Source organism: Phaenicophaeus curvirostris, chromosome 3 (genome assembly GCF_032191515.1).
Source record: "Phaenicophaeus curvirostris isolate KB17595 chromosome 3, BPBGC_Pcur_1.0, whole genome shotgun sequence".
Taxonomy (NCBI): Eukaryota; Metazoa; Chordata; class Aves; order Cuculiformes; family Cuculidae; genus Phaenicophaeus; species Phaenicophaeus curvirostris.
Window position 1 is genome coordinate 11,570,029 of NC_091394.1, and position 23,936 is coordinate 11,593,964.

Sequence of the window (23,936 nt, forward strand, 5' to 3'; positions counted from 1 at the left end):
GGTCCTTGATACTTGGAATCTGAAAGAGGAATCTTGCAAATGTTCTTAACTGTTGATCATCACATTTAAAATAACCCTTCAAAGAAGTCAAACATGATGAAGTTTTTCCATCCTATTTTTTCTGGTTTTATTCTGTAAAAACTCTTGAACTTGAAAAGTCAACTTTATCACTGTTCTGAAGGTGTGATCTGCGGGTCTTTGCTTACAAGATGCTGTGTTTCAGCTGAGCAGGATATGTCATCCTGTGCATGGCAGCATCCTGCGTGTGTGAGTAGTCCTCTGCTCATTTTGAGAGAATTTTCCCTGACGTGATTTTTTTTTTTTTTTTTTTTTGGCTTTGCTATGCAGCACAGCATACTTGGGAAATCAGAAGCAGGTTCCTAAGTATTTCTCCCTCCCTCCTTCCCTGTTCTAATTGGCTTTAGTGAGGTGGTAGTGGTTCACAGCAATAATGAATTTGCTATTCAGAAGGTTTCCTAAAATACAGGGCATAGGTGTCTATTATCATGTATGGACTAACCATCCCACATCTGGATTTCCTGGGTCAGGTTTCTGTCTCCTAGGAGCTAGGTAGTGAGAAGAAAAGAAATCCAAAGCAACTACCACATTTTCTGGCTCAAATTTTCTGCTTAGCGTCTCTGCAAGATGAGGATATAATATCGAAGTATTACAAGAAATTATGGTTGTTAGCATACTTTGTAGTTACTTTTGATTTCATGAGGTTTGCTGCTGCCAAGCAGCACAAATTGCAAAAAGGAAAGGTTACTTAACATACATCCTCTGGGGTGAACTTCCTAATTGATAGCAATTTAAGTTTATATCAGAATTAACTGATGGAACGCTTTTGACAGCATTACTTACTTTCAGTTTATAATTTCCATGCCCGTTTTGTTTTGAACAGGATGACTCCTCAGACAAACTCGGAAAGATCGCAGCAAGTTACAAAATATTTCCCTCAGCTCCCTGTCACACATGCAGTGGCTGGTTCCTGAATTTGATAAATATTTTGTGTTCAAGGAGTAAAGCAATGACATTTATACAGAGGTTTTGTCATAGTCTGGGTTTCAAGCTGCTTTAAGTTCCCTCTAAGATGCTTTCATTTTATGATTCTAAAAGTGCCACTTGTGAGCTCCTTAAAATGCTGTTGTTGTTCCTTGTTCCCTAATGTGTTGATTGTAGATTGCAAACAGGTTCTGTTTTAAGGCAAGCCAAGAGTATCCCTCAATAGTCATTTATGCCTTGTTGCATCTATCACGTGCAGAACAGTTTCTCCCTCAACTGCCAGGAGCACTGGAAGCACAGTTTTCAGGATTCAAAGTGAATGAGGAGTGACTTGACAGGCAGAAATTATGTTTCCCATATGAACAAACATCCATTGATAATTTCTGGGAGGTCTTGGGGCTGTTTGAGCCGAAATATGAATGTGGCTCAGTGCGTGCACACTGACACTGAGATCCTTTGGTTGGCTCAGCAAATGAGCAGAAAAGCCTTTCAACTATTTCTGAGTATTTCTGTGAGTATTTCTGTGAGTATTTCTGTGAGTATTTCTGTCATTATGGTCATCAGGATGGTTTCACAAATATTCATGGTATTGTGTTATTTCTAACTCATAAGTGATCAGGCAGTCCACTGTTTTAGCAGACTACGGGGGTGCTGCAGGTTTCAAGAACACATGTGCCAAGGATTACTGGCTCTGCTCTTCGTATTATTGACTTTCATACGGATAAGATGTTTTTGTGATTTTGACCAAAATGCTTCAATGTTCTTCCTAGAAAGCAATATTGGAGCTGTGCTGCTGAGGTGGGTCATTACACCAAATGAAAAATAAATGGTGGCCAGAAGTCTTCCAGACTTCACTCTTGTGGCTTTTCACATGAGCAAGGGGAGGTACAAAAGGCTGTTGAGGATTTGTCTGATTTGCCTGGGGTACCTGTGCCATAAAATGCTGTTGAAATGCATGACTAGATTTATGTAAGCCCTCTGTATTTTGAAAGCAGGCTGAGGTGATTTCAGATTAACATCTTCATCTAAAGTCATCTCCAAACAAAAGCATAATACTTGAAAAGCAACCCTTGATGAAATAAGGCCTATTTATGTGTGTTTGCCATAATCCTTGTCACCATAGTAACAGAGGCCCAGATTCACAAAATCATCCAGTTTCTGTGTAAGCACCTGAGCACCTCTGAAGTTCTTGGCCCAAGTGTTTCTCTAGTAGATGTGAACTCACTGTGCAGGCCTTCTATGAATTCCAAGAAATCATATTCATATTTTTTTGTCCCTTGAGCAAGAAAGCTCTGGGTACAGATTAAATGATTTTTTGTAGTCAGGCCATCAGTCATTGAAGAAGTAGATCTGTAAGTTTACGCAAGAAATGGTCAGTTTCTGAGCTTCTGGGCATCTGGGATCAGAGAAGTTCATCACTGCTGTGGGTCTGTTTTATGTAGCTGACTCCTTTTGACGTGAAAGCATCTTTGTCCATCTCCTTCCACCTTGTATTTTGCAATTTTTCCAAAGGAATATTAAAGAGTCAGCAATACATATATGATCACTGATACATCTATCTTCATTTGTAGTATATGAAGCATATGTAGTATAGAGTATATGCTCTCTGGCACCAGCATGTAAAAGAGATGGAATAAGGTCACAGTGTCTGGTTTACATGACATACTGTTTCAGGAAAAAAAAAAAAAAAAAGGATTTCTTTTAACTGGTTGCAAAACTACTACAAAAACAACAACAACCAAAAAGCACCATGTCTGGAGAGATCACAGAAGTACACAGTTTAAAGGTCAAAGCTGCAATAGAAACAAATTCCATTGAAGAAAAGTTAAACAAAGAATAATGTTTAAAAAAGATTGGAAGCAGTGGTATGTTATTTTTACAAGGAAAAAAAAAGAAAATAAAGTGTAGCTTAGGAAGTTTCTTTTAAGACTTTAAAGAATATTTAATTTCTTATCTAAGTTTACTTAAAAGGTTAAGCACTATAAATACTTGAGACTGTGGAGCCATCAGAACACCTCAATGTGCTTTTTGGCTTTTCTTTTTATCTTTTCTTTTTCTGAAACAGCCTTTTCAAGTTTATACTTGTTATAATGCTGAAAAATACTCAGCTGTCATGCTCCACTTTCCAAGAACCAGAAAACAAAGTTAAGTAGCTTCTGACCAGTTACCAGCAAATATTCCTAGGGTAGGTAGGCAGGCCTCATGCCAGTGATGCTTCCTGGCATTAGCAGAATTAATTAGACACTGCAACCTGCGGAACCAATTTCTCTGTCAGGAGCTCAGAACATGTGGAAAGGTTAAAGGTCAGGACTTACTGAGTAAGATTGTAAAGAAGGATGATTGTGCTCCATAGATACGGAAGCTGAGGTTAAGCTGGGTAAGAATACCTGTGTGCAATGCACAAGGCATTTAGATGCCTTTGGCAGGCAATGGAATGAACTGGACATGGCCAAGGTGAGACATCTCAGCCTGAAGCAGACTTGTATGTTGGGCCAGATGAGTTGCCTGCTTTAGAGTCTTTAACCTTTGAGTGATATGAAATTCCATATGGACACTCTTTAATTTGTTTACGTAGCCTGTGAATAGGATATTACACCTATTACTGATAGAAGTGATACCTCTGGCTGATAGTGTACTGTCTTGAGTGTTCACCATTGAGCTTAACTTTAGTACGTTCTTCATTTCTGCTCAGGAGGTGCCTAAATAAAAAAACAACTTATGAAGTGTGCTAGGTAAGAGGAGTTTGGAAAGGGAAAATACAGTCACCTTAGTTGTTAGATGTATCTCATGAAGAAAATACTGTGATGAAGACATCTCATGCTGATGTTGCTCTCGACAGCAACTGAGGTGTTACGCTAGTCCATGTACAAAATATTCCTATGTTTGGTATTAATTTTGCTTCCTCATGGTGACTTCTAGTATTTTTGCCAAAAATTCGGTGAACTATAACACATGAATGATTTACAAACTGATTCAGATTAATTTTAGGTTTTTTATTTGGCAATACGTTTGTGCAACTACAGCTTAGAATGGTTTGTTCATGCTGCTTATGGCTAGTCCTCCTTAAACGGTTGCCTAAAATATGCGTTATTTTTTCCATTTCCTTCCTGGTTGACTTGAATAGCAGGTGGTGAATTTTCATTTGAAGAACCTATGGTATAAATTTGCGGAGTCATTTGTGTCCTAATTAATGAAAATACTGGGATTCATGAGTGTTTTTACAAATCTTTGGCAGATGTTCAAGCACCAGAGTAAATGGATCTGGCTGTTCTTGCTCACAAAAAAATATCCACAAAGTGGTTTTAAAATTATGTAGCTATTGATCTTCCTGCTCTACACAGAAAAATAAGTATTTAATTTCAAAGGCAACAGTACCCAGGAGTTTCTGCCACATCTAGAAAGTTAGAGGAGTTATAGGCTCCTGTCAGTGCAAGGAATTATATTTGTGTGTTAGAACAAACTGTACCAACAGGTAGCCTGGAGTGTTGGATTTTATGGTTTTCATGATTCCTTCCCTCTGTTTTGCTCTTCTGGTGCCGTAATACAACCCTAGATTTTAGTTTGTGCTGTCAATATGCCTGGTATGACACTGGTTGCCTTCTGGATGTACACTTTGTAATGAGGATCAACACCTTTGGGTCAGGGTGGGTACTTCTCATAGGCTTTGTTCATCAAAGCATCTTTTCCTGCAGGAAGACATTTTGTAGCCATAAAAGAGTTCTTGCTCTTCTAAAGATGATGTGTGAGAGAAACGCCAGGCATTCTGCTGTGCTGACAGCTTTGCAGAATTGGAGAGGGGATTTATTTGGTGAAGATCAACTATGACCCTTTATAAGGAAATAGGCATTTCTTCCACAGTGTGTCTCCAGTGAATCGAGCAGTGCTTAGGAGAATAAATGTAATGGATTATAATGCTTCAAATCAGATGGCTGAGAGTGAATGCCTAGAGAAAATAGTGCTTTCCAATAGAAAGGGAGGATTTTTCCATCACCTACCTATGCCAAGTCGAGCTTATGAGGTGCATTTCAGCTAATCATTTATTTCATGTGTTCAGGGAGCTAATTTTAGTGTTGCTGTAAGCAGCAGTAGTTCAAATGGGTGAGATGCTAATCACTCTCGTGCAAGCAGAAATGGGAAGAAGCTGGGTTCAGAAGGAGTGCTTTTCGAGTAAAATGGTCAGAAAACAAGTTTATATGGACATGCCCAGGGAGGATAAATAGAGCAGCGTGTGCCTATTTCACAGTTAGTGTGTGTTCTGAAAGGTTTAAATTTGTGCGTTGTCAGTATGAGAGAGGAAACTGAAACAGAAAAGGGACTGAGCAAACTTTTGGAGATGACTATAAAGGATTATTTATTCCAGTGCTCTTCCTTATGAAGGTATTAATCTTTGGGCAAATCCTTCAATCTGATGGACTGCTTCTAGCTTAGATGGACAGGTTGTAGCAATGATATGGCATAGATTTCTGTTGAAAACATTACTTTAAGAGAAAAAAATCCCAGCCTTTACAAGGACTGTTTTTAATTAAATTAATGTTTTGCAGTAGGAAGACAGACTTGGTATATTTTTTCCTGGTTAAACACATTTATTTCTTAAAAAATACTCACAGATTTCAGTTTGCTTTTGTTTGGACTGGGAATTGACAATAAGACTATAACTCAGTGCTGGGACATGCTATATTGAATAGACCTTGTCTTCACTAAATAAGCTATGAGACATTTCTTACCCAGAAGGCTTGTCTTTTTAGTTTGCTAAACCAGAGCATTCCCCTTTTGGGTACAGCTGTAACTAGTTAAGCTCAGCTGTCACTTCTGTCAGTGAGAGAAGTTAAGGTTAAGATTTGAGTTGTGTGCTGAGCAGCATGTGCTTCTTTATGGTATCCTGCTGCATTGGCTTAAATGAAGATAAAAAAGTGCAAGGACACCACGTGGGCTCCAGTCCTCCTCTTCTCTCTCCCAGGATGGCGGGTGTGCTGCTGCAAATGGCCCCTCTTCCAGAGTATTATTTATTGTTTTTTTGGGGGGCCTGCACAGTGCTTCTTCTAGGAAAGCTCTGGAACTGAGTTTGAGAGGGCTTAGAGGTCTGAGGTGAGTCCAAGGAATCATTCTGCCCCTGCTCTCCCTATTGGCAAGACTGCAGCATGACCTCTCTGGGCTGCTTGCTAGAATGAGATAAGGCTGAAGGACACTGTCTCTGCTGCAGATGAAAACAAGTAGTTTAAAGCAGCAAAAAGAATCAGTCTCTTACAACATCTTCGCTTCCTTTTTTCTTCATATACAAAGAGAGAAAACATTTACAGAAGAACTACTGCTGCACATTAAGTTAAACCTAAAAGCAGGGTGCCAGTCCTGGTGTCAAACAGGAGTTTGCCAGACCTGTGGACTCCTCTCTAAAGTTGATTGGAGTTTTTCAACTGATTGCCTTGATAGCTGAAGCTGACCATTAATTAATAAATGAGAAAAGTTAAAATGCTTTTACGCAGAAATGCATATGAAGACACTGTCTATACTTCTCACTTACTCATGCATGTGGAGAGCATTAAAATGCCAGTTATAAAAAGTGCTATCCTGTCACATTAAATAAAAACCTAAGTCAAAAGATTTTGTTTTTATTCAGAAGTCTTTTTTTTTTTACTTTTTTTTAGGGCCATTTGTACAGAATCTACTCCTTAAACAGGAGTACGTGTCATCTTTTTGAGTTTCTATAGAGCAGAATGCAATGTGATGAAATTTCTGAGGCTCAAGCTAAGCATCTCTCAATACACGTCCAAACTGGATTTGTGCTCCTGGGTAGCATGACAATGGAAAATTTTACAGTAAGAAATAATTTTTAAATATAAATGCGCAGCTGAAAGGAAACCTTTATAAAGTGCTACCTAAACTTGTATTGTTGAATATATAACTATACTTCTGTCTTCAAATCTGAATCTCTTGTTATAATGACAATACTTGAACTTTTAAAAGGAGTCTTTTTTAGCAAGATCAGCTGTTGAGTGGGTAGAAAATCATTGTGCTGACAATATTTATGAAAGCTCATATACAATGTAAATAAAAATGTGATTCTTCATATAAAACATGAAAATCACACGTGCCTTGGCTGTGTTTCAATCTTGCCAACTAGAAATTGTAATGTTTGCAGCAATTGGAATTAAAGTGTGGAAGGACCCAAATCTAGCAATATAAGTTGCTCTTCAGCTTTTTACAAGTGTTTGCAAAATGGTAAACTTGAAGACAGTGGAGAAAGTGACATAAAACATATTTTAGAAGTATTTAAAGCCTGAAAGCATGGGGGAAAAAAAAAAAAGAACCAAACCATGTAAATCAGCTGAATTTTAGGAGGCTATAATGGAAATGGTATAGTGTGGACATGTGTACCTTTGCAGTAGTGTTGCTCCGGATCCAATGTTGACAGCCACAAATGAAGATAATTCTATGGTTCTATGAAGTACACGGTATTTCTTGCATGAAGCAGCAGCAGCCAGGTGGCAGCTCTGGAGGGCATCCCTTTCATCTAACTCTGGGTGACACTGTGTATCTACGGTAGCTGAACAAATCAGTAGCATTTAACTTCTGCGGAGCTACCAATGGAAATGTGGAGTGTCCAGTTCTAATTAAACGATTAATTCAGCTTATTGTATTAGGTAAGTTAGGTGATATGACTGTTACCTCAAAATATATAACTTCATTATACAGATCTTTAAATATAAAGACCATTATTAATTACAAGTTTATTAAAGGTATAATTTGAGATGGCAGTCTTTGTTGAAAATTAATTAACTTTCCCTACCAGTGTTTACTTTAGAGTAGCACGGCATTTTGGCTTTACTGCAGTCATGAAGATGCAAAACTCTTATGGCAACATTTTAAAAAGATTAAACATCACCTGACAGAGAGGTCTCAGAATAAGAGTGCACAGGGAAGTGTGGTCAAGTGAGGGCGTTTTCAGTGGCTTCTCCGTAGTCTGGCTTTTTGGCTATGCATTATTCATCTCCTTGTGTTGTGATCTGTGTGCTTTTGGAAACGTCAGAAGAAGGGCAGAAGGGGTGGTGGGTCATGGTTGATCTGCTGCAGAGATGGACCGTGCAGCTTCCTCTACGATCTTGCTAGCCTAAAGGCAAGGTAGTGGGATAAGTTTCTCAGCCTTTCCATCTCCCCTGCGATGGAACATCGGTATCACTATGTTTAATGAAACAATTATCCTCTTAGTCATTTCTTCCAAAGGGTCCTTTGAAAAGTGGGAATTTGTAATGCTGTAAAATACCACTGCTGTTTGCAGCTGCAAGCTATAGTAGATCAAGCTATCAGTTTTCTACTGCAAGTCTTTAGTCCTGCTGCCAACAACCACCTTATATGGCTATAAATCTTCCAGGAGTGTAGTAAAGGTGAACTGCATTTCACTGTAATGGGGTATGCCTTACACAAAGACAGAGAGCATTAGGAATTCTGTGGGTAATAGCCAGTGCTTCCCAATATTCATGTCAAAATAGAAGATGAAGTACTGTGGGCTGCAGAAGTCATTCAGATGTATTGTGGTTTTCTATCCTTGAGTACTCTGATTTTATCATAGCAGTGCTGCTCTGCTTCAGGAGTTTGTGGTAATCATTTCATAAACCTTATTCTGAGGTGCTCACAGTCTCTTCTGAAAATACTGGAATGACAGCAATTTTATGATGCATATAGAGACCCAAAGTGCAAATAGGTACCTGATGAGATTCACAAAAAAACCTATTTCCTACTGAAGTCAATTAGAAATCTAACTGCTTTGTTTCTCCAGCTCTAGGAATTTAAATACCTTTTAAAAAGATGGTTCTAATTAATTTGGGCACTTTTGAAAATTTTGCCTTGAAACTTGATGTTTTTTCATGTGAAAGTCAATTTCTGGTAGGGAACTGAATAGGTAAATTCATCAGTGTTATGTCATGGGTTGTCACAACTGTTCAGCTGTATCTGACTTTGAATTATTTACAACTAACACAGTTGAAATGCTACTGATGTACATGAGCTTTGTCTCTCTCATTTATTAATCAAACATACAGCTGTCACAATTTATGAGCCTAAACAACCCACAGTAATCTTTATTGTTTTGTAAATATTTGAAAATATTTAATAACAGTACTCACTGACTTTGATATTCATGGTTGGACAAGAGCATCCCATTATTAAATCCACAATTCCTGCATCCCAGCTATTGTCATTCTACAGTGTCTTTAGGTCAAATTAAGTGCTGCAGTAAGTGAATACAATTCCTGTGTAGAACTGCAAGTTGTTATTCCTGATCAAAATTTGCCATTTTCCCTAGCTGTGTCTCACCTCCCACTCAGCCTGTGTGGCACTAAGATGCTGACTGGGGAGGAAAGCAGAGAAAGCATAGAAAGGAGGAGCAGCTTGATGAGAGTCTGCAGTGTGCTTTTTGTTGCTGCTTGTCAGCTTACTCTTATGAAGAAACATTACATGCTAAAAATTTGCTCATCACCTAGCTTTTTAACTCAAAAGGTATTTTGTATGTGCATATACATAAGAATATGTAACTTGTCCAAGTGCTTACAGAGGTAAAAACATAGAAAGCCTGATACTTAGGTGGTGTTGATTTTTTTCTTGGAATTGCACAACCTTTTTATAATTTCTTTTTATATCAGTGTAATGATTCCAAGATCTATGCAATATGACTGTACATCTTACAAAAATAAGCCACATACAAAATTATGTCTATAGCCACAAAGACCTGGCCTTCTTATTGACTCACTTTTGTGCCGTTCCTTTCCCATGGAAACAACAGTTTAACGCTGTCTCACTCGCTCCTTGAAGAACTTGGGATTCTTGCTTGCCCTGCTTTCCACCATTTCTCTGTCTAGGTGAATGCAAAGAAATAAAGGCAGAAATGCAGGTGATGGGAGGAAAGGCTGTAGAGCTCACTGCAGGGGCGTGGATGTGACCAGAGAGTGCAGGTCACAGTGGTGAATGAGGCAGGCTGTCAGTAATGATACAAAACCTTCTGTGATTGTCCTCATCTTCATCCCTAACATGGTTTCTAGAATCTGATGGAGTCTGTAGTCTTTAAAAATTATGTCTGGAGCTGTGAATGCTTGCAGCACCCATCCCTGGCAGATCTATTTCAGAAAGATTCTTATGAATTCTTCCAAACAGTTTCTCAGAATGCTTAAAGATTAAACCCATAAGTTGCTGATGTTCTTTTTAAAAGCTAGAGTTCTTTCTTCATTTCCAGAAGACATAAAATACCTACCAATTGCATCATGTTCCAAAAATTTATGTTCTGAAGAAACTCAAGTCTCATTTGGGCCTATGAACCCATCTGTGCATCCTGTATTTTCCAGTACAAAAAAAGTTTTCTTCAGCTGAGCAAAGTATGCATACCAAAAGGTGCACTAGATGGTGTTCACAAAAAGTAGTTTAGAGACAACAAAGTGCTGTCCAGGCATGAACCAGTTTGTGGTGTAGACATGTCTCAAGAGACCAACTGGCCACTCTGATCAGAGCAAGGCAGAATTGGTTTCTATCCTCAAAAACACAGCCACATTCACTGCAGCACTGAAAAGTTACCTGTGGGAAAAATTATTTGGTTTACACTTGTTGAAGTTTATTGTGTTTTTTGGTAAAACATGTCTTCTTCTATTCATATCAGGTGTCTGCGAATTTCTGCTGAGGAAGAACAAAATATGTCACACAGCAATAAAATAGAAAAATCATAAAATAACTGGATTTTTTTTCTTCCATTTTTCAGAATATTGCAACATTTTAACACCACTGCTGAAGATTATACTGTCATTTTCACATCTGGATGCACAGCTGCACTTAAACTGGTAGCAGAAGCATTCCCTTGGATACCTGAAGGCACAAAGCAAACAAGCAGCCGATTTTGCTTCCTGACTGACAGCCACACATCTGTGGTGGGTATGAGAGGGATAACTGCCTTAATGAATGTCTTGTCTGTTCCAATAAAACCAAAGGAACTCTTGTTATCAGAAGAAAACAGGTTACCAGCTGAAGAACAAAACTGCACAACACCTCATCTTTTCTGTTATCCGGCTCAGAGCAATTTTTCTGGTACCAAATATCCCCTTTCATGGATACAGGACATAAAATCTGGAAAACTCTGTCCCGTCAAGATACCAGGGAAGTGGTTTGTTCTACTTGATGCAGCGTCATATGTGAGCAGTTCTCCTTTAGACTTGGGAGTTCATGAAGCTGACTTCATCCCCATCTCGTTTTATAAAATCTTTGGATTCCCAACTGGTTTAGGAGCGTTATTGGTAAACAACAGGATTGCCCCCCTCTTGAGGAAAACTTACTTTGGAGGTGGAACTGCAGCTGCCTACCTTGCAGGAGAGGATTTTTATTTCCCAAGGAAATCTATAGCAGAAAGGTAAGGCTTTGTTTAACAAAAGAGGTTATTTTGCTGATACTGTTTGTGTCAGTCAAATGTCTTAGAGTCAGTGCATGCACTGGGCTGTGACACCTGTGCTTCTTTATGAAGTTGTATAGGTATTTTGCATCTAACTCTGTTCTCTTCTTATTATTCTTTTTTTCCTGCCTAAAGAACATCATCTGAAATATCTGCCTTCCTTCCCTGATCTAGTTTGTCACAACTGGTAAAAATATCAGGCTTCTTTTAGGTCGGTCTATGCAATTTTTCATTTACATTTAAGGTACCTCTGAAGCCCTGATTTGTTTTCAAAGCTCTGCACCTGGAGTAGCCAGGCCAAGGTTGATCACCCAGTGTAATGACCCTCAGTGAAACTGGAAAGTAAGGTACATGTATTTCACTGGAAAGGTGTCATGCTTTGCTCTCAAGAGAAGCTTTATCAGAATAATATGTGAAGCAAGATAAACTACCCAGGACAAATATTTGTAGTACTCTTATTCTCTGACTGAGGTTCTGGAGAAGTTGTGAAGCTTTCTTACAGAAAATAGTAGAAACCTAAACGAGGTCAAACATTCATGAATAAGGAAATGCAAGGCAATGGATAAGCTTCCCCAGTCCCTTAACACATTGAAACACCACTTTCAGTGATGTTTGGTTTCTCTACCTGTCCCCCTCATGCCAGCAACAGCTTATGGAAATGCAGTAAAGACTCTTCCTTCCTGTCTCACGTCCAGTACATCTGCACAAAAGAAGTGCTTGAAATCAGCATTTATTATTAAATTATAGTCCCTGTGAAAGGCTAGATGTGAAAAGGGGGGACGATAAAAAAAACATTCACGTCTTGCATTTGCTTATGGATGTGTGTTCATCAGCAGCACATCCTTCATCTCCTGTGATGTACATCTGACCTTTCACTGTACATGCAGTAATGCACAATGATGCCTAATCTGTGTGCACCTCTTGGAGATCTGAGCTCTGAGTGCTGCTTTGGGGTTTTGGTTCTGGACTCATAAATGCAGAGGCTGGCTGCATTAGCCCAGCTCTCTTGCCATATGAGGCCATGCATTGTTTCTAAAACGGAAATTGGTATGGAGAACATCCAGTTAATATTTTAATTTAGAAATTAAAAAAAAAGAGAAACATTGGTGTTCTGACCTCTGTTTCTGCTTTTTCAAATCAAAAAAGCTTTGAACTGCAGCACTCACTGAAAGTCAGGATGAAAGAGCATAAAAGTCATGGGATCCTAGGGTGTTTCTGCGTTACCTGCGAGCCAAGGAGAAAACCTGCTTTAATCTGACCTGGGCAGGCTTTAATTTCTGAGTGGCTTTTCTAGAGGTAATTGACACAGAGCACCCGAGATTGCATAGCAGATAAAAATGTCCGAAATATGTTTTACATCTCAATTCTGCTTTTATATGTTTTTAATTAAGAGGGGAAAGGTATGTGAGAACCTTGAGGAGAGCTCTGTCTCTGGTACCTTTTTCAGGAGTTTTCAGAGACTGGCTAACTATAAGCCTCTTGGGTATTTGAGGCTTCAAGGGCTACTGCTTTCAAGGGCTTTTCTTTACTGGATCAGAAGGGCCTGCTTTAACCTTTTTCTGCTACAGAGTTATAAACAAAGAATTTATCCGATTTGATTTCTCAGTCAGGCTGGGTACAGAGTGTCTGATCTTTGTATGAGGAAACATAACTAAAATCATTAAATCTTAACAGCTGGATACTCAGGGATATGATAGTGGTTCCTATTAAACACCAAAGTGTCACTCAGGCAGTCTGAGTCATTGTACGTAGGTAAATGTCCTCATCTAATCCTTTGGTAAAATTTGAAAATGTAGCATTTAAAATTCTATGTTTAGAACATTATTGATGCTGTCCATAATCCCTAGTGAACTGTGGTAACTACCTAGAGAGGCTTTCAAAGTTTTCAAAGGTCAGTCAGGAATGAGGATAACCACTGTCTTGAAAAAAATAAAACTAGCAGCATTGAAATTCTTCATCAATGTCCTCTAAGCTGTATTATCCTTTTCTTTTTTCTTTTCTTTCAGCTGTTATGCATTTTTGCTTTGCTATGTTTTTAAAGTGTTTTCCTTATAATAAAATACAGAGATGGAGCAGTTAGGAACAGAACTGCGCCACTTCAAATGAAAGGCCAGGCCACCAGAGCCAAACCTAATGCGATTACCTTATGTGTGGCCATGTTTCTACTTCTTTGCTATTGACTGACATGCCTCGCTCATTATTTCTCATATAAACAGCAACACTAGCCAGGTTTTATCTCCTCCAAATTGCAGTAAGGAGCCTCCATCCTTGTAGGTATCCAAATCCAGTGGGAGAGGGCCCCAAGCATCCCCAACTGTCCTTTCGAGCTTCTGTGCCTCTGTGATTGATTCTGCGCAACTCTACCTAGCTCTACCTGTATTCTCCCTTTAGGCAAGTCTTTGTGATTTCAAAAGGTTGATTTCTTAAAATTTTTTTTTTTTAAAAAAAAAGAAAAAAAAGCTGGTTTACAGTGTTGGATTAACATTAGGACTGAATACACTCAAACATGTAATTTCCAATGGTAATTCATAAGGAAACCTGAACTCTAGCAAATACAATTGGAAAAGTGGATTAGAATATGTGTATCTGATTATCTTTAGAAAGTGTTCCCTGTCCATGCATAATCAAACTGCAGCATACTAAGGAAATGGCTTTTTCTGTGTCAAGGTGAAACTTGAGTGGAGGTGAGTAAGGAGAGGGTGTTTATTCATCTTTCCTCCCCAGGACTGTCAAAATGGTTACCTTTTGTCTTAATGGATACAGCTTTTGCTAGTGTTTCCTGCACTGTATTTTGTTGTTCTTGGTATATAAATTATTCTATCGCAGACTCTTTTATATTCCTTTAATACCCTTCAATCACTTCTGCATTTTCCCATTTCATGGCAGTAGCCAGTCTTCCTATCTCAACTTTTAAAATCTTGTTTATTGTATTTTCATCCTTGTATCAAACAGCTTGACAAATTATTATTATCATTCACAAATCGAGCCTCATTCCCCATGTTTTTTTTCTGCACAGCATGAGATAATAAAATAATATGATTATGTATAACAAGAATTCGGCAATAAAATATGCATCATCTGCCCTATTTTTCTTTTGTATCTCGAGTGCTATTCAGAATCTGATCATCCTGGAATTTATGACTAAGGGGAAAGAAGCTGTTGTGTTATCTGTAAATTGGATATCTGTGTGTTAGTCTACCAGTGTGAAATATCTAGTGTATTAGCTGTTGTGCATTTAATTTCCAAATGCATTTCCAAAAGCTTCAGAAATCCAGATGGCATGACTTTGTCGCTGATGAGTTTTAGTGGCTCTTGCCTCTGCTGTTTGAATGATTTGAAAGCCTCAAAGCAGCGCCCACACTTTTGTAGTCTGATGCATTGTACTTACCCAAACCAGATTTCTGTACTCCTGATGCTGTAGCTTTTTATTTTTAAGCTGATTCAGGGCCTGTAGATATGACCTGTAGATAAAAGGCTAGATCCCTTAAGTTCTACAGGAAATGTTCTTAATTAGGAGCCTCTCATGTACTGTGGTAGAGAACTATGCCAGAGATCGCTGGGACAACTCTGTACCTGCCTATGCAATTGTGTGTATAACGACATGATTCGGAACTTCAATTACATGCTGAGTTTGTGCATGCTGAGGGGAAAGGAAGGAAGGAGTGATAAATGGAAGGAGAAGGGTAAGGATGAGAGCTATTACTAGGATCTCAAGAGCTGGAGACAAAATCCTGATGCTGGCTGGTGGATATGGAGCCCCTCAAGCATCCCTTGGCAAAAAGCTGGTCTTCTGCTTGAAGTTGCCTCTCTAGCATTATTGCATGTTTCCGTCAGCATTGAGTGAATGAACATCGAGACACGGGCTGGTTTATTCTACAGACACTCTTAATAGTTCCGAGAAATCACCTAAGGACTGGACCATGTTGAGAACAGCACAGTACTTACATACATGCTGACCTTGTAGTCTGGTGTATGCCCACTGATTCCACACAGCAGGCTTCTGCCCATCTGCCTGTAAATAGTTTTACGTGGTACGTGGTCTTAAATATCACCCTGATGACTAGTACTTTTTGTTCAAGCATTTTGTTATGCCACTTCCAAATTTTTGTGATATTTAGAGATCTTCAAACAGGACCACTCATGGGGGAATTTACAAATCCCTAGAATTCCTGAATAAACATCCTTTCAAAGACCAGTAATGACTTTCAAATGAGATACTTGGGAAGTGACGGAGTCTCCCATCTAATTTCTAATGGGCATTTACGCCATGAGGCTGCTTTCTGCATCTGACAGACCTATTGCAGCCACTGACAGGGACTTTCAAGCCTCAACAGGCAACAAGAGGGTGAGCAAATCTCTCCCTTCCCCTCAGCCCTCAATATCACCCCATCCTGCAGAGCTGAGAGGCCAGAGGCCATTGAGCAGAGTTGTGTAGGACTCACACATAGCTGCTCTCCCCATCTGAAAGGCAAAGTCCTTTCATTGAACTGATAAACCTAATTCTTACAACTTTTACAACTGTTTTGCAAAATAAGATCTGTGGGGAAATGAAGAAAAAGGCTATTTTTTGCTTTCTGAGTAACTATAAGAAGGTTCGAGTAACCTGTTGCTCCTTCCCTTCTCTGCTGAAAGGTAAGTATCTAGTGGAAAGCTTCACACGGTTGGTCTTGTTACCTCGTAGAACATCCAAAGTGGCAGTTGACATTTGCTGTGTATTTCTGTCAGCCATCACTGCAGCCAGCCAGCTTCTTCAGTATTTGTTGCAAAGGAAAGTTTTGCTTGATTTTTTTCTAACTCCTACCATTAAGGAAGTATCCAGTGTCATTTTACACTCTAATCCTCTGGTTTTTTTAATAGTGAAGTTGTTTTATTGCCCCAAAATTCAAAAGTCAAAATAAACTGAAAAATGTAAATCAGTGAGCAAAACGGAGTCCTGTGGGATCACTTTTGATCTTGATTCACCATGTGATTCACCTTAAATTGCTAAATCTGGAATAAACTGAAAGCAGTCCCTCTGGTAAATTGCTTGTAAGGCACAACTGAAGGCTTCAAAACATGTTTGTAGACTGGGATTAGCGGGCAGTCACCAAAAGGAAAGCAACAATGTCGGTAAGTCTTTGGAAAGGTAATACAGTTGCTACTGATGGCTTCCTTTAGTCATTCAGACCCACCTCTGTTCACTTGTACAACTCTTGGATGTCCTTATTCTCAATCTTGCCTTGCAAACCCATTTCAGTATTGAAAACAGCCTTTATTCTTGAACTTTTGTTTGAGCAGCTGGTGATGCATTTCTTATTAGGTACACAGCTGGAAAAGATTAGTGGTTAGGTCCTTCCAGGTTATGCAACACCCCAGTTCAGTGCTTCCTGCAGAGGTTCAGGCAGACACCTCCTGGACTGCAAAGTCAGCTCTAACTACCAGGACCCTCCAGCAGAGATTTTGGAGAAAAAGGAATCCCTTTCCACTCTGTTCCTGAAGTGCTTGCTCCCAGAGTCCAGAGCCGCAGAAGGTGCTCTCCTGAGTAAGCTCTTCACTAGATCCCAAGTAGATACAAGAGTTAAGTTGTGTGGTTATCCTCAGGGTTTCCAATTGCACAGTTGGAAAATCCCAATCTAAAGTGGGTCACATACAAGCCTTAGAGCTGTAAATGCTAGGAATGAGCCAAGAAAGTAGGCATCATATTGGCTAATATGTCTAAATGTCTAAATATTTGGGTCTGTTTCAGCATGGAGTTACAGTGTACAGATTCCCAAACTACTTTGAATCAGACCAGTTCAGATCTTTAATGCAATGTGCCAAAGACATCCATGCCAGGCAATTTAGTTGCCTTTGAGGAAGATAATATATTTTGGCACACTAGAGTGTCTTTGTACTAGGCAACAATCTACAGTATAGAAATGAATACAGGGGGAGGTGTTTTTTCAGTCAGGTGAGGTAGTGGACCTTGCACACTTTTTATCATTGTTCAGCAAAATTAAATTAATAAAAAACATAAAAGTGAACAATTTTAAACTGTACTGTGGATTCTCTTACTTGGAAGTAGGCTGAACAAAACTAAACATATTTCTTCTTTCACTGCCAAAGTCTCATTGAAAGCCAGTAGTAATTGTTTACCTCACACACAGGCTCATGTAAATCACATCAATCGTCAATCTCTATTGTTTAGCACCTCGATACCAGTATACGACTGGCACCAAATTATTAATTTATGAAATAATCCGCATAAGTTACTAGGGAGCTACAATGCATGCATTTTTAAATAAGCAAAAGAAATTTGGAGCTCACTGTAAAATGGATCTTTCTTAAAATAGAAAGTGTTTTGAGATGATAGCAAGAAAGAAGGGAATTCTGTTATGTACCAGGACTTGATTTTGCCTTTGATCAAATGCAGTAAAAAATCTGCCTGAATCAGGATGTATCTTTGCAGTCATTGTGGCAAGTTGTCATGACATAGTTTCACCCTAGGGAATTCTTATACTCAAATTCAGAATCAAATCTTTTCCCTAAGTGTTCTTCGAGAGGCTTTGTGAATTTCTAGAACCAGCTATTGGGATTTTACAGCATTTGTTTTCTGGTGATGAACTTATTACACACTTTTTATTGTGTTTTGTAGATTTTTACATTTGTGATTGATTAACCTGTTTGGTATATGAGAAAAAACAGTGATAACTTGTTTGGCATAAAAATCTCATTTTTTTTCTTCACCATTTGTACTGTGTACTTAGAATAGCTTGATATTAGCATGCAAAAAGGTGAGAGTGGATTTTTGACCCAGACAATATTTACGAGTCCTGTTCAGATAATCTTAAGGGACTGATTTACTTCAAAGTGCAGGAATTAAAGCTTTTTCTCTCTTTTTTTACCTCAGGCAGTTCTTAGGAACAGGAATTGCCATAAATACTCCATGGCCTAGCATATAATTAGTATAATGCTCTTCGTTTGACGCCTGAAGTTGCAGAGACAAAAGCATTAGCTAAGGCAGACGCACTGAAGAGCTGTAACGAGTATCAGGGGGTCAATTTAGATATTTAACATTATTTTAACCTAGTTTTTATGTGCTCCAAATCCTACAGCATATGTGTGTGTGTTTTAAATACCTACACAGTGATGCTGAAATTGTTCTGAGTTTGCTACTGAAACTTTACTGGCTCCTTTGGAGTGAGTTTAATCTCAGTTTACAGAGTGTAGTCTGAGCTGTGCAAAAAGCACTGAGGCTGGGCAGGAGTGTGTGATGCTTGTGGTCCTGGTCCTGCACAGGGCACCTCCAGAGCCATCCTAGAAGGGGTGAATCCTTCTCATATTGTCCTTCCTTCCCCCAAAAAAGCAATTACTGCTTTTTCTAACTTTTAGTGAGGGGCTTCCCTGCTCCTTCATCATGCTGCAAGCAGGGGAAGAGTGCCAAGGTCATCAGGACAGGGAAGGACCACAACAAGGAGGTTATTTTTTTCCATTTGGGGATTTTTTTAAAGCATCAGGTGATGTGAGAGAGAGAAAGGCATGAGCCAATAGAAATGAGAAAAAGTAGAATGGAAATGACAAAAATGGAGGTAAAGTTTAAACAATGGGTCTGCAAGGGTGGCAGCCCCAAGGCCCAGATGCGGTGATGTGAGAGTGCTGCTTCCAGGGTGGCAGCTCCACGTGGGGAGAGGGGATTCTGCATCTGGAATGGACCCACCCACATAAGACATCCCACCTTGGAAGGGGGTGTCTTCATAAACCATTAGCAGTGGGTAGGGAAATTCTAGAAATATGACACAATGTCTCCGTCTCCTCTGATAGCTCCAATCTGCAAATGGATAATGATGGCTTGTTAGAAGCTGCCATGAATTTTAGGTCACATTCGCATGTAACAAAGCTTCTGTACTGTCTTCAGGGAGCTGGCCTCTTCTCCCAAGTGACGGGGGACAGGACAAGAGGGAATGGCCTCAAGCTCCGCCAGGGGAGGTTCAGGCTTGACATCCAGAAAAATATTTCACGGGAAGGGTCGTTTGGCACTGGAACAGGCTGCCCAGGGAGGTGGTTGAGTCACCTTCCCTGAAGATGTTTAAGGCATGAGTGGATGAGGTGCTGAGGGGCATGGTTTAGTGACTGATGGGAATGGTTGGACTCAATGATCCAGTGGGTCAAACCTGGTGATTCTATGATTCTATGATTCTGAGTGGCTGCTGCTGCAGTGGGGTACAAAGCAGATGTTGCAACCTGTGGTGCACACACTGTGGGAGAAAATGAGTCCAAAGGCAGGATACTCCCATACCACCTAGGCCCTTTACCAGCAGGTGGACTTTGCACCGCAGACAAAGACATTTGGATCTCCGTGTGGATTTGGGGCTCACAGGCTTGCCTGCTCACAGCTGTGAAGAGGACGTTTCATTTCCCATGTCTGGATGAGAGTTGAATCCCTTATGGCACTCTCCGTTGCCAGGTAGAGCAAAGAAGCTGGAGCCATGAACACCACATCAATCCATTTGCTAGGGCTGATGGTGAGCTGGTGCCTTTGGAAGTGCAGCTCCACAGCAATCCGTGGATGCCTCTCCAGAGACACACACCCTGGCAGCAAGATTGGCTGCACAAAACCTGCATTTTGAACCAGCTTGGTTTCGATGGTTTTGTCATTTTTCCATTGAAAACTCTTATGTTGTAAAATCCCATCCGTCTCTGTCATGTGGCTCCCTGCCTCGGGCTGAGTTTTACTCAGAACCAAGGCATTCGTGCCAGGTAAATGGAAAAACTGTTTTGGATGTGTGGAGGAAAAGGTGCAGGGGGGGATAAGAGCAGGAAGCGGAGCCGGCAACACCCACCCAGGCCTCTTGGCAGGAATGGTGACAGGGAACAATTTTTATACTTAAGAAAGAGTATTGTGTTGGGTTTTAAAAACAGAGTAATGCAGAGCAATGAAGTAGCAGGGAAAGGAATATTGGTGTCTATTCTCCAATTCGGGAAAGCAGTGAAGCGTATGTATTTAAGTCAATCTCCAGTTCAGAAACTTCTTTGAACAGGGACTTCAGCCTTTAAGTAGAATTGCTTTATGCTAACTGCAGTGCTGTATTTCTGTGTGGATCCTTTTGGCAGCAAAACTCTTAGGTATTATTTATTTTCTCCCCCTGTAGCAGATCCTATTCCCCTACTGCTTGTGTGGGTTTGGGTTGTTCTTTTTGGTTGGCCAGGGGCAGAGAGAGGCATGATAGAGTGACTGGCAATTAAAACTGGGAATAGGTCATTTCCTTTAGCATCTTGTCCTTAATGCAAATAATCATTACACAATAAAAAGTATACTTCTTTAATAGATACTGGTACCAAAGTTATGTCAGGAAATGCCTCACAACAAATGATGAAGCATCTCCTCTGCTATAACATAGTAACGCACTGTAGTCTCATGTGTTGATGTTAACCCTTCTTACTTAAATTTATTTGCCCTCTTCAGGAAGAAGGTGCTAAAAATGAGTGGTTTTCAGCCTGTTGTGCATGGACTCCCTGAGATCCATGAACTTGCCATACAGGCACTGAAAAAAGAGACTTGAGACACCATCATCCACTTTCACTGGATTTTTTTTTTCTTTTGTTCAGTGGCTTCCTTCCACTCAGAATCATGCTTCTAAAATCTTTTTGAAACGTATTTTTTAAAAGGTATTCTTCAGCAGACTTATTCTTGTCAGTATCATCAGAGGCAAGTCTTACTGTTGAAGAGAGGATATATTATTGCATATATTAAAGTTGGATTACAAGACAGTGAGCTGAAATGCCCATAAAAGTTTGTTCATAGCAGAAGACTGAAAAAATCATCTTAAATTTAATGACTCAGATTATGTGTCTTCTTATGCAATATACACATTATTTTATATTTTATTTAAAGCTAAGTTACAGGGAGCTACTTTTTATAAAATTTAGTGGCCAGCCGTCACTGTCCTCCTAATAGAGAAAAAAAGAGAGAAAGAAACAGAATAGTTTAAATGTTTAGATTATATCACTTGGGCTAGTATTTGAAGATTACAAGTACAAGCATGGGTTTTATTTTTTTTTAATCTTCTTACTAGTCAAATATATGCAAGAGTGCATCTGGCAGTTGTGCTCTTGGGAACCCGTGAAAGAATCATCTACAGGCTTCTCAACAGATTTAATTCAGAGAAAAATGAAAATATTGATGCTCTTGAGAAAAAAAGGGTTTTACAGCCTTTCTTGACTTTCACATAAGCAATGGTTTCCAAAACAGAAAATACTCTGATTTGATTAAAAACTTGGCTGTCATATTTCAGTCTGTGTATGTTCAATTAAAAAATTCAGAAGGATTCTCTAGCATTATTATAATCTACTTTTCCCATATCTAGGCATTTGTATTATCAAATAGCATCTACTGTGGCTTAATAACTGTATCAAATGATTGTAATAGCTTTACTTTCGGTGAATTTTATGATAAAATGTTACAGTAGAGTTACAGTAGAGAAAGTACTTATGCTGAAAGGATTTTATCTCCTATTTCATACTTTATGGCAGAAATTTTGCAGTTATGTTTCAGGTAGCACTCTGAATGCCCTCTCCCTTTTTTTTTTAATGGGTGCTAATGCAAATAGTTTTAAATTCAGCAATACAGATTGCATGGATTTTCATCGTAACATCCACTGCTGAAGAGTGGTTAGTATTAATCTAACTCTTGTTATCACTCACTTTGACCTAAATTAGAAGTGTCTTGTTTGGGCTTAAGCTAGATAAACTAGTTGTAGCTACTATGACCAGTTTAACTGAGAAAAATGGAATGCTGGTTTTGTCAGTGACAATTTTAGAGTGGTTTGTCTTTGAAGGCAAAACAAATCAATGTTAAGTAACAGTAACTCAGTTAACCCTTCCTAAAAAACCAAAATTTTAAAAATAGATTTTATGATGTCGGTATATAAATAAAGACAGCTGCTTTGAAGTCCTCATCAGTATTAAAGAAGGGTGTTGTCCATATCGAATTATGCTTACATCTTGTTTGTTGTGTATCTACATTTTTCCTGTAATTCAGCATGATGTCTTAGTTTAGAAGGACCGTATCAAAACAATGAGCCTTAGTCATTGTTAGCCTGAGATTTTCTGTGTTTGTCTTGAGAAACCGAAGTTAAAATAAACCTTGTATGAGCTTTTATAAAATGAACGAACCGTGTGTATGCATGTAAGAAATAGAATTCTTCACTTGGAATACTGATACGTGGACACCAAGTTATCTGTAATGATCTTCTAGAACTAATCATTTGGTAACCTTTTCCTAGTATCTTCTTGACTACATGGTTCTAGTGCAGTTCAAATCACGTCTCTGCATGACAGAAGTCTTTCAAAATAAGGTTTTACACATCAAATGTTTATACATGAGACTTCTAAAGAAATAGATTTCATACTGATTTGACTGCCAGCATAATTTAGAAGGCACCAGTAATGCAGTGAGATATAAGCATTTTGGGTCCAGTGGTCTGAATATTAGAGCTCTGTTTGTATAACACAGTAAGGATGCTGTATATTCTTTTGTGAATATCATAAAATTAGCTGTGGTTCTGTCTGCCTTTTTTGGATTTGGTGCGTCTGACTATGAGACAATCCCGTCATGTTTAGCCATCAACCATTATCTCTGATTTTGTGTGACTATAACTAGATCAAGTGGACATCCTAAAAATAGCCTTTGTTTCCATTTAGTATAAATGCTCCTCTGTATTACCTGGATGTTTCTGGAAGCTTGTAGATGTCATATACAAAATCTGTCTTTTGGAAATTTGCTTTTTGACCCAAGATCAGATATTTGCTCACAGTTATTGTAATACACATTAATCTTCAACGATTCTTCCTGTATGGCAAATCTTATTCTACAGAGCCACATTGAATAATGGTATACAAATGTTGCTTGACAGATTCCTACCCTTCATCAAATTAATTAGACATCAGATTTTTTGGATGCAGGGTTTAATTTCTGTGTTATATACAGAAAACACATGGCAGTCTTTATGAAGGTATTAAATGCTCCACAAATAATGTCATGTTTCACTTGTATTTTCTGAAGTTTCAAGAATCTCTGTTAAGTTTGACATCTTACTCTTTCTGAAAAGTGTTGTTACAGTAATTTGGTAAAATTTTGACTGTTCTTTCACTGAAATCCAAATATTTCATGGGAAAGTATCACTTTAGGCGACTTCCTAATGTAAAAGGCAAACATCTTTCAGTCAAAATGGATTGTTTGGTTGAAACACCATGGTTTTCCTTTAATTTACATATATCTTCTATTTTGTGTTAAGTTTTAATATTTAGTCTTATGTTTATGATTAGAATACAAATGTTCATTGTTTACTAATAATCTCATACTGAACATGCTGTAGTGTTTGCAAGGACAAAATATTTTTTTTTGGTTTTCTGTCACCGTAACTTTCAAGATTTCAAATACTTACTTTCTGTACTTGCTTTAGTATGACCCTTTGCAAGCACAACACATGTAGCCCCAGAGAGGTTGTACTCTGTTATGCTAAAAGCCTAGGAAGAGCATTCACAGGCTTTCAAAAACATG

The 23,936-nt window shown here is 38.9% G+C and overlaps 1 protein-coding gene across 1 annotated transcript in view; it reads left to right on the forward strand.

Annotated features, from left to right (window-relative positions):
* The window catches only part of MOCOS (molybdenum cofactor sulfurase), a 213,001-nt gene that overhangs the window by 65,277 nt on the left and 123,788 nt on the right, over window positions 1-23,936 (forward strand). Inside the window, exon 4 of the mRNA XM_069852989.1 lies at window positions 10,739-11,380. Coding sequence (XP_069709090.1) covers window positions 10,739-11,380 — 642 coding nt within the window. The remainder of the gene's footprint in view (window positions 1-10,738; window positions 11,381-23,936) is intronic.